The sequence below is a fragment of the Phaethon aethereus genome (assembly GCF_964289735.1).
Source record: "Phaethon aethereus genome assembly, chromosome: Z".
Lineage (NCBI taxonomy): Eukaryota > Metazoa > Chordata > Aves > Phaethontiformes > Phaethontidae > Phaethon > Phaethon aethereus.
The window spans coordinates 69,723,539-69,733,918 of NC_138577.1; the positions used below are offsets into that span (position 1 = coordinate 69,723,539).

A 10,380-nucleotide genomic window follows, 5' to 3' on the forward strand; every position below is an offset into this window, starting at 1 on the left:
GTAAGACAACTCACAGCTCAGCCCAGTACTGGATAACTAGTCAGATACTTCACCTCATGCCTCACCTCCCCTTTAGGCAGCTATAAAGTCAGCACACAGCAATATTAAATTGTCCTAAAGGAACTCCTAGATTCCCACGTCACTCAGGGATAGCACACAAAACAGATCTTTGGGGGTAGCTACTTTATTTCAAAGAGAAACCTGGATCACCACACTGGGCTGGCTGCCCAATATTTCCGACTGCTTTAAACACCATAATGCCTACAGCACTCAGTCACTGTTATTTTGAAAGTTTCCACCTAGGATTCTTTTTTATCACTGGTAAAGACAGTCCAGGAATGCACTTAAAAATATCACAACATACCTTAGGTAACACTAGCTGTTTGGATATAATACACTAGAAAAATTGAATGCTCACATCAGCTTGTTGATGATAGTGAAAAGCATTGTTAAAAAAAAAAACCAAGAAAGAAGGCTGAAGTGTTCATTTCTCTGATTACTGGGGGAAATACAGCTCATTACTGGACTGCAACTTGTTTTAAGAATTCTTTTGCAACAGGTAAGAGACCTTTCCCCCCCCCCAAAATAAATATAAACTTATTTAAGTATAACAGCAAAATTGTAAGATTCTTCTTTCAAGCTGATTTTTAACTACTCTCCAATGAACTCATTATGTAACATTATCAAGACCAGAAAAATATAAAGGCTCCTTTGGCTTCCTCTTTGAACCCTCTAGTTCTCCTGCCGGTATAGCCTTGACCACTAGTTAATTTCCGTAACATAAACACCTGCCAGACAATGTAACTGCACATCATATAATCATCCTGTTTTAGGTTTTGCTGGTTGAATACCTTCCCCAGATCTTATGGCTTATTTCAGAGAAATGCCACTGCCTAAAGTTGAACACTTAAGTGGGATGAAGACCAGCACAGTTCTACCAGCCCCACAAGCCAACTGAACAACTCGCTGTGGTGAAAGTGGGACAGTCCATCTCCACCTCTCCTCCACACCCCTCTCATTCATCCCTGGTCCCATGTTCCTGCTGCTCTCACTCCCTTTAAGTCCCTACTAGCAGAAAACTACCCGAGAAAAAACTTTATTCTGGTTACAGAAGAGGGAGGCAGGAACATGTGGCTGGAATGGGTAAGGAGCAAGGACAGTGAGAAGCCCCAGCTTCAGAAGCAGTGAGTCCAGTTGCCAGTGAAACCACAGTGGGAGAATCATGCTCCGTCGGGGGCATGTCACATGTACCAGACACCACACACTGGACAGCAAAGCAATTCTTCACAAAAAACCTTGTATGAAAGGCCTTTCAATGTTAAAAACTGTCCCAGTTTCTATAGTCTAAAGGGGGGGGGGGGGGGGGAAGTCATTAATAAATAAAATCTTGAATTATATGTCTAAATTGTAATCTTAAAGTCAGTGAAAACACAGAGAGGGATATCACATCCAAGTGATGTGGCAGTCATAATGCTGAAGAAGTATGAAAACAAGGAGGATCTTAAGTAACCACAAATAAATACCATGGAGAAGTCTTAAACTCACTTTGTATGGAATGCTTCTCTGCAAAAATTGTGATTATTCATAAGCAAAAAACCTTTAATTTAATTTTGGATCAATTTAGAATTGACATTTATACAAACACGCTGGACCTACTGCATCAATAACAGAAATATCTAAGTCACTAAGGACTAGCATGTGTAAGTAACCAGGTTTTTCACATTTAATTCACCTTTACAAAAATCATGCTGCACTTCCTGGCTATAAAAGCCAATTCAGCTTTAGGAGGAATGCATGACCCTCTCAAATAACCGCCTCCCCATTCCTTAATAATGCCACCTTATATCCCAGACAGCCAATGTTTTTTTCACTGCTATACCAAAACTTTGGTCACCAAAAGTGATTCACATTTAAAAGCATGTACTTGGCCTTTCAGCAACTTGTGAGTGAAGGCCTGTATAAATGCAATTTCAGTAACTGTTTATTATAGAATCTTTAGTTTGGAAGGGATCTTTAAAGGTCACCTAGTCCCACCGCCCTGCAGTGAGCAGGGACATCTTCAACTAGATCTTCAAATCTTCCAACTAGATCAGGTTGCTCAGAGTTCCATCCTACCTGACCTTCAGTGTTTCCAGGGATGGGGCATCTACCACCTCTCTGGGCAACCTGTGCCAGGGTTTCACCACCCTCATTGGGAAAAATTTCTTCCTTCTATCTAGTCTATATCTACCCTCTCTTAGTTTCAAACCACTACCCCTTGTCCTACTGCAACAGGCCCTGCTAAAAAGTCTGTCCCCATCTTTCTTATAGGCCCCCTTTAAGTACTGGAGGTCTGCAATAAGGTCTCCCTGGAGCCTTCTCTTCTACAGGCTGAACAACTCCAACTCTCTCAGCCTGTCCTCACAGGAGAGGTGTTCCATCCCTCAGGTCATTTTTGTGGCCCTCCTCTGAACCCATCTAACATGAGCATGCCTTTCCTGTGCTGAGGGCTCCAGAGCTGGACACAGCACTGCAAGTAGGGTCTCACCGGAGTGGAATAAAGGGGCAGAATCACCTCCCTTGACCTGCTGGCCACACCTCTCTGGATGCAGCCCAGGATATGGTTGGCCTTCGGGGCTGGGAGCGCACATTGCTGGCTCATGTCCAGCTTTTTATCCACCAGTACATCCGAGGCCTTCTCATTTCTATTTACATTTGTTACCTTAGCTGTGTCTGACCACCTAATGACAACCATAACGCCTACCCATGCTATACCAGGCCAATCTAGCCTTTATATAAGGATCTCCAAATACACACTTACTTCTCGCTGCACTGTGATAAAAGATGCAAGTTTCACAGAGTTACAGATATAACTCAGACTGCAGTTTCAGACTTTGAGTGACTGTATGCCAGTCTTCCTTCACATGTTAAGGTTATTGCCCATGGCTTTTTGTTTGATTTTTTTCATAATCAGCCATGTTATCCATCTTGCACTTTGCTGTACACCCGTCTAAATTCTTAGCCACATGTATAGACTGCATTCTGAACAAGTCATTCGTCTAAATCGCAGTCCAGATAACTCAGAGGTCAGGATGTCAGTCCTAAATTTAAAGAGGAAAAGGGCCTAAGTATTGTCATGTTGAGTATCACAACATGAAGTGTTGGGACCCAAAACACTACTGAATGGAAAATATCACCTTAAGCTTCATTACCAAGCTCCTTACACAACATTTTTAAAATCTGCATTTTGTTAAACAGACTGAGAAATGTGTGTGCACACATATTACTCTGAAGACATCCTTTTATCTTGACTACCTTCAAGGGAAAAAAAAAGAACACTTCAATTGTGGATGACAAGCATTACATAGACATCAGCTTTTGTTATCTAAGTACCATGGCTTTGTAAACAAAGCTCAACCTTTTCTAATTCAGTAAGAGGTCCACAACATTTTTATAGAGAGAAATTATTTTGGATGCACAGAATTGATTATTAAATACAAATTGAAAAATTCACCTGATACCGAAGTTTCCATACTCAAAGAAGTTTGACAAATTCAATTCATATGTCCCACAAGCTGAAACAACTCTCAACTGTGAGAAGATTTAAATTTGCTTTACATAGTATGATGCCTTACTAATATTCAACTTCAGCCATTACAGTACTCATGTAGATACACATTGGAACACTTATGCTTAAAATAATTCATACAGACATCATTTGCATTAGCTTCATGGGCTCTGTGCAGCTTAATTCCTTGAAGCAGTTGTAAGCAGAATTTCATTCCAAAAAAAGAAAAAAGGGGAGCAGAGAAATAACTGTATTTGTTGTAATCATATGATATTGGTAGCACAGTATGACTGTAAAAAGAGAACAACATAATTTAAGAAGCACAGGTTCTGAAAAAAAAAACAACCAAAACACCCATAAATCTGGGTTGGTTCCCATTCAAAAGCTTCAGTTCATACTACCGTATATTGCTTATCAACAACAATCATTCTTCACAGTTCACATGAGCTAGCTCTTTTTAAACTTGCCCTTGTCCATGGCAGTTGATGATTATGTGCTGCCACCTAGCAAGTGTTTCCAGAAAAGCTTAACTTTTGAAGCTATTATGTGACAAGACACCTGAAAATTCTTAGAAACCTTTTTAAAATAGGAAACATGTACAAGACATCAACAGTTTTTTAAAAAGATACCTTCAGCCTGCATGCTTATAAAATTTAGCACAAGATGAGTATACAACTAGGCTAAATACAGAAAAACCTTGCAACAGCATGATGATACGCAGTTCATACATAATAATTGCAAAACTCTGCTTTTTCATTCTACAATTATGTTTTCCCTTCCATAAAAGAATGTGATGAGTAGAAAATGTCAAGAAATACTGCATTTTCCTCTTCTTTCTCAAAAACTCTAGTCTTTACAGTTTCCCTTTCTGCAGTCTTTACTTTCTCTGACCTCAACTCTTCCTTGGGCACAGAAATCACAATGCAATAATCCCGTACAGGAATGGGATGTCTCAAGTACAAAAATATTCATATTTTTTAATTCTTTTCAATCTCAATTTTTCAGTCATGCAGCCATGCTGAAACTGTACCACATTATTTGCCAGCAGCAAGATGATGGCTTCTTAAATTACTGGACCATGCTAACTGTGGGTTCTGCCAAGTTCTTGCTTTTTTCTGTTATTACCTAGGCATATATGCAATTAGTGAAAAAGAAAAAGAACATTTATACACTTTTGGCACAATACCCATTTGTTGACATGGAAATAACAGGGGTTTCTGAAGCTGTTACACTGATACAAACAACTTTAAATGAAAAAATAATGAATAGAATGTCTAATCTAATTATTCTGTGAATAGTTGAATAATTATGACTGATTTCTCCTATTTTTCTGTCTTACTTCACCTCACCACAACTGCAATTCTCTTATTTTCACCCAGGATCCTTACCACTGTACAGTAACTTCAGATCCAATTCATACAGTCACCTAAACAGCACAACATTTTCATTCTTTGTTCCCTATTAGATCAGGACAGCTGGGAGCATGTTGCTTCATGGAGGCACTATTCTTTAACTAAATGGTAATTTAAAAAAAACAAACCAAACCAAATAAAACTTTTGAGGTCTTTACTTCTTTCCAAATTCTCTGAAATTAGCCAATTAATTCAAAAGCCGTCAGAAAGGAGACACAGACCACAGTCCTTTATTTGTCTCATTTCTTTGGAGGATTAGATTTTCAGAGTAACAATATTCAACTTTCGAGTTTCTTTGGTGATAAGAACTTAAATCATCACCCAATTAAACATCCTTTAATTTCAAAACACGTATACATTTTACTTCACTATAACACTGAACCCAAAGGCTTGATTTTTACACTGTACTAACAAAACCTTCCATTGAGAGTGCGAAAGGTTTTTTTTTTTTTTTTTCACCAGGACAGTAATACCAGAACAAGTCTTACCACTAAATTACACTGAACTGAAGCCACCTACCCAAGTGGTAAGTAATTATCTTTCCCATTCAGAAGCAAGCTAAACAAATGCCTGATCTGTACAAAGTATCTGATCTGTACATAGCAGATACTGGGCAACTTTCACCTGCGAAAATACAGTTTATAGGAATGCTGTAGACACTCCAGAAGAAAGAAGTTTTTGGACATCGATAACTATTTGTTTTGTTAGTTACTAGCAGCAAACATATAACAGGAAGTAATGAAAATAAAGGTCAATTAACATTGAGAAAGGTGACAATTTATGTTACTGAGAAACACTGGTCTTAGACTACTTGTTCTTCCTGTAAACAAAATATAAATTGGTAAAAAAAAATTTGAAATCTATCATTCTAGAATTTCTTAAGACTTCCATCATCTAGCAGTCCATTATAGTTTATGATATTAATTAATAGCAGAAGTCTGCCTTTGCCAGAATTTAAACCTGGAATACATAAACATAATACAGCTGAATTTACAGGGCCTTACACAGAACTACTTGTAAATCTAGCCAATACAAACAAGTTTATCAGCTATATAAGGATCACAAAGTTATTTCTGCAACAACTAGACCATGCAGATTTGATACAGCCTAATGGGGGAAGACATTTGTATGATCCCTAGCATTGAAGAATGCCAGAGATGCATAGTATAGAGCTGTTTTGTATTTACAGTAAATCTTTCCCTTAGCAAACTGGAAGAATACACAAATCCAAGTTTGTTTAAAACATCAGACTTTCTAAAATCACTACTTTATTCATGCTCAAATTCTACAATTTCACTTTTATTAGAGGAAAATAAATATTTCTTACCAGTAAACACATTCTTACAAGGGCATCTCAGTAATAAATACACAGAGGATATCCAAGTATTGGTAAAGAAAATATTTATTTCAGATTTTATGACTAGTCACCATAGTAATTAATACAGACCTGATGCTTATGAAAAGGCATAGGTGTAGAAATGGGAAAAAAAAAAATTAAATTCATTCACACCAGGTCTTCATTATACTCTTAGCCAGCCTGACCTTCTCTCCCTTTTGAAGAGATGGCAGACAGGATTTCAGTCTCTGTACTAGCTTACATCTTGGACAGACCTGTTACTAGAGAGTTTTTTGTCCGAGCTCTGATGAAAGCTCCCACCTCCAGAAGAATCTAAGATCTTACTTTTAGTTTCTTCTTAGGATAGGGTGACGCTGGAACTATAAGAAGGAATGGCATCCCCAGTGTCCTTACTGAAATTTTTTACTCTTTTGTAGAGAAAGTTATTGTATTTTATCTTTTGATGAAGAATGGTTTGGTCATTTGTCAGTCAAATAATGCTTCTTTTTTCATCCCTTGTTATATGAGCATCTTTTTTGGACTACATATCACCACCTGGACTTGAGAAATCAAAAAAATCCCTGCTTCAGCAATGAATGAAATACTCTCTTCTTTCTTTGGTGATTGACTGCCATATTTCACTGTGAAATCACTCACATTTGACCTCACATTTCTTAACAGCAAAGACCAAAAGCATGCAATAAATTTGAGTAAATATATTTTAAGTAATAGGAAACGACATTTTTTTTCTGACAAACAGGCTACCCCTTAGTAAACTCTTAACTTGCAAATCAACCTCCCTCAGAGTTACTATAGGTCTAGAACATAGATCTTACTTTAAATATATGTGTAATCTGAGAATGCTTGTATAATCCGTCATTTTCGTTCCGCTGGTGAAAAACACTAACTTCAACCATACTGTCAATTATCTAGGAATCCTGGAAGTGCAGAATTCCATCTGCAGAAGCTGATACAACACATGCTTAACAGAATTCTCAGTTACTCTTTAGGTGTTGCAGCAACAGTTTGAAGAGGCCAGTTTAGTTGTCTCAGACTTATTGTACACAATGATTTGCATATGTGTAGTCAAAACGCATCAGAAGTAAAACTCACCTAATTTAATTCCCTCTGTAGAACAGCAAAAAAAAATTCTTAAAGAACTATGAAACACCTAACTTCCTGCAGAACAAGAAAAAGCTAGCTCTAACCCATTAACTTCTCTTTCTCAGCCCCTCCACTTCCAAAAAAACAGGATAACATAGTATCTTTGCTATCCAGGAAACTGGCAGCTGACACTTTGGTAGGTCCCCTAGAGTCACCTGCAAAACTTCAGTGCAAACACAAATACAGTAACACGCGACATAACATGATGATGATATGACACTCATCGACAGGATGTTGAACTGAAGAACACATGTTCAGTTCACGACAACTGCGTAGCACTCCCCTAAAGGTAGGTTATCTTCGCAAGACAGATATTTATTTTCATCACATAGCCGTTCCGCTGAGAGCCAGCACAGTGCGCAGCGTTGCCCAGGGGCATGGCAGCAGCCGGCTCGAGCCGCATGGCGACAGCCGCGGCCGCCCCGAGGCCTTCCCCACCACTCCCGGCAGCCACGCCGGCCCTGGGGAGGGCCAAGTCCGTCCTGACCCGCTCGCAGGGTGACACGCCACCACTCAGCTCTGCCACTTCCCTTCCCTCCCGGTGCACCGGCCGCCTCCAAGGGCCGTTGCTTCCACCTGCGTCGCCGGGCCCTCCGCGGCGGGAGGCCTCCTTCTCCGGGCCTCCCCAACCGCCCCGCCTGCTCCACCCGCCGCCACGGAGGACGCCGGGGCAGATAGCTCACCTCGTTGTTGAGGTTCAGCACGGGAGCCATGGCGCCGGCCCCTGCCCGCAGAAGTCCGCCGTCCCTCGGCTCGGCTCGGCTCGGCCCGGCCCGGCTCTCGCCACCACCACAGCCGCCTCCCCTCCGACCTCGCTCCACGCTGGTGCACAGGCAGCACGAAGCGAAACTAAGCGCATGCGCTGCGCCTGCCACGGCAGGCCCGCTCCAGGCTGAACCTCTATGGGTAGAGCCTTTCTAGGCCAGCTCTCGAAGGCTTCGGTCCTCCGACTCCGCCCTAGCCGCGCGACTCTCGGGTGGCGCATGCGCCTCTTGCTCTGCAGCGGCGCAGCTGACCACCGCCCCACCCTCCCCTCCCGCCCCACGCCGACGGCGCACTGGCGCGGGTCCCGGGCTGAGGGGATGGGAAGGCTCGGGGGTCTCGGCGGGCCCGGGGGTCCCGGCAGCCCCGCGCACTCTGCTCCCCCAGTCCGGAGTCGCGTTTCCTTTAGAAAAGGTGGTAAGGAGGGTTTTCTTTTGCTTCTCGCTGGTGATACGCGGCTTCGGCAGGAGGAGGAACCCGAAGCCTGACCAGTCTGAGGCGCGTGACGGGCAGCTCATTGAAAGGAGCTCGCCTGGCTTAAGGTTAAACCTGAAACTTCTCGCTACTGCGTTGCATTTTATGCTGCTACGCTGTATCATCAGGTGGCTGAATCAAAGACCTGAAAAGATGTAGACTTTTAAATCCTTAAAATAAAGAGGCATCTGCTTCTCCGAATAGTTTATAATCTTAGAAGTAATCTGGGATTCTTGCTTTTCTCTTTTTGCTGCAGTTGTGGAACTAGCCTAAGGCTACATGAGTAAACGCCGAACAGTGCCGTAGTTCTAGACTTTTCTTTATCCTCCGCCAGCCCCTTTTTCCTATGACACAAAAACAGCCTCCATTTTCAAACTCCTTTAAAATTTTCAGATTGATTTTTCTATTTGTGCGGAAGGCAGAGTATAGATTGTGCAGAAATTAAGTCGTCTGAAGCTTTAGCTCTGTAAAACAAGTAGTTGTAGTGAAATGGAGCCGAGCATGTGTTCTGGATGAGATCTCTGTCTGAAAAGTTTGGCAAAGTTTCATCAGAACTTTTCCAGTTTATTACGGTAGAAGGAATTGTTGATTTAAATGGTTACAAATATTTTTCTATTTTACTGAAACGGGACTTTTACAAAACTTGTGCCTATGTGTAAGGAAGTCTTAGCATGTCTAGAGAATGAATCAGTTATTGTTTCACATTACTTATCTGTTGCACTATTTGAAAGAACTGAGATCATATTTGAAAATATTTGGGGAAGTTGTTTTAAATATGAAACCTTGTTTATACGAATAAAATCAGTTTCAGGAAATTCTTTGGACCTTCACCAGCAATTAGTTGGCCCCTGGATGGCACTGTTGTGCCTGGAATTCTTCTGTTTTGAAGTCTGAATATTTAAACAAATAGAACTGTTGTCAGCCATCTCTGTAATGCATTTTGTCTGCAGGATCTAGCATTTAGATCTTGTTATATTTTAATGTTTGATTTCTAACTGGTGCTCAGGCATTTCCTGCAAGTGAACTGCAACTAAATCACCTTTTGCTGCAATTTTTATTAAGTCTTACATGCAATTGAGATCAGGCCAGGCTAGTCCTTCAAAGTAAAAGTTTCAAGTTCTATTTAGGATGTTTCAGAAAGTGGTACTAGTTGTTCAGTAGCAGTCTCAGTTTTGTTTGGATCAATAAAGAGCTAACTGAAACTACTTTGAAGCCATCCCTTCATAACGTAGTAAAGGTATTTTGTTCCAACAGGAGCTGAATTTCGGGTTAAACATATAGATGCTGAGAATGCTTTGGCTCTAACTGGAGGTGAGGGGTATTTACCACAGCTGCTGTTTCAGAAAAATTCTGACTTGGGCAGTGATATACAGCCTACCTAAAGTCAGCTGACCATCATAGAGTATTCTTTGTTTTTTAGTACCACTGATGGCAAGCAGCTGTAGTATTCTACAGGAGAAGTAGCTGCATTTGTTTATGGCAGCATATAAAGTAATCTTGGATGTGATGCACTCAATACGGTCAATATATTTTTAAAACATATGCGCTCATATCTAGGTTGGCTTGGTATGCACTGAGTGTAAAATTGGAATCAGAAACTCAATAAGAAAGGATCTTCCAAGGAAAATAAAGAGGTGCTTCCTTTTGTCTTGATCTTTCATGCAAAACTAATTTGGAGATACTCC

General features: G+C 40.8%; 1 protein-coding gene across 1 annotated transcript in view; it reads right to left on the reverse strand.

Moving 5' to 3' along the window:
* Window positions 1-8,172, reverse strand: part of SRFBP1 (serum response factor binding protein 1) — a gene marked incomplete at both ends in the record, with an annotated part of 84,720 nt that extends 76,548 nt beyond the window's left edge. Inside the window, one exon of the mRNA XM_082013633.1 lies at window positions 8,143-8,172. Coding sequence (XP_081869759.1) covers window positions 8,143-8,172 — 30 coding nt within the window. The remainder of the gene's footprint in view (window positions 1-8,142) is intronic.
* Window positions 8,173-10,380: the final 2,208 nt, after the last annotated feature.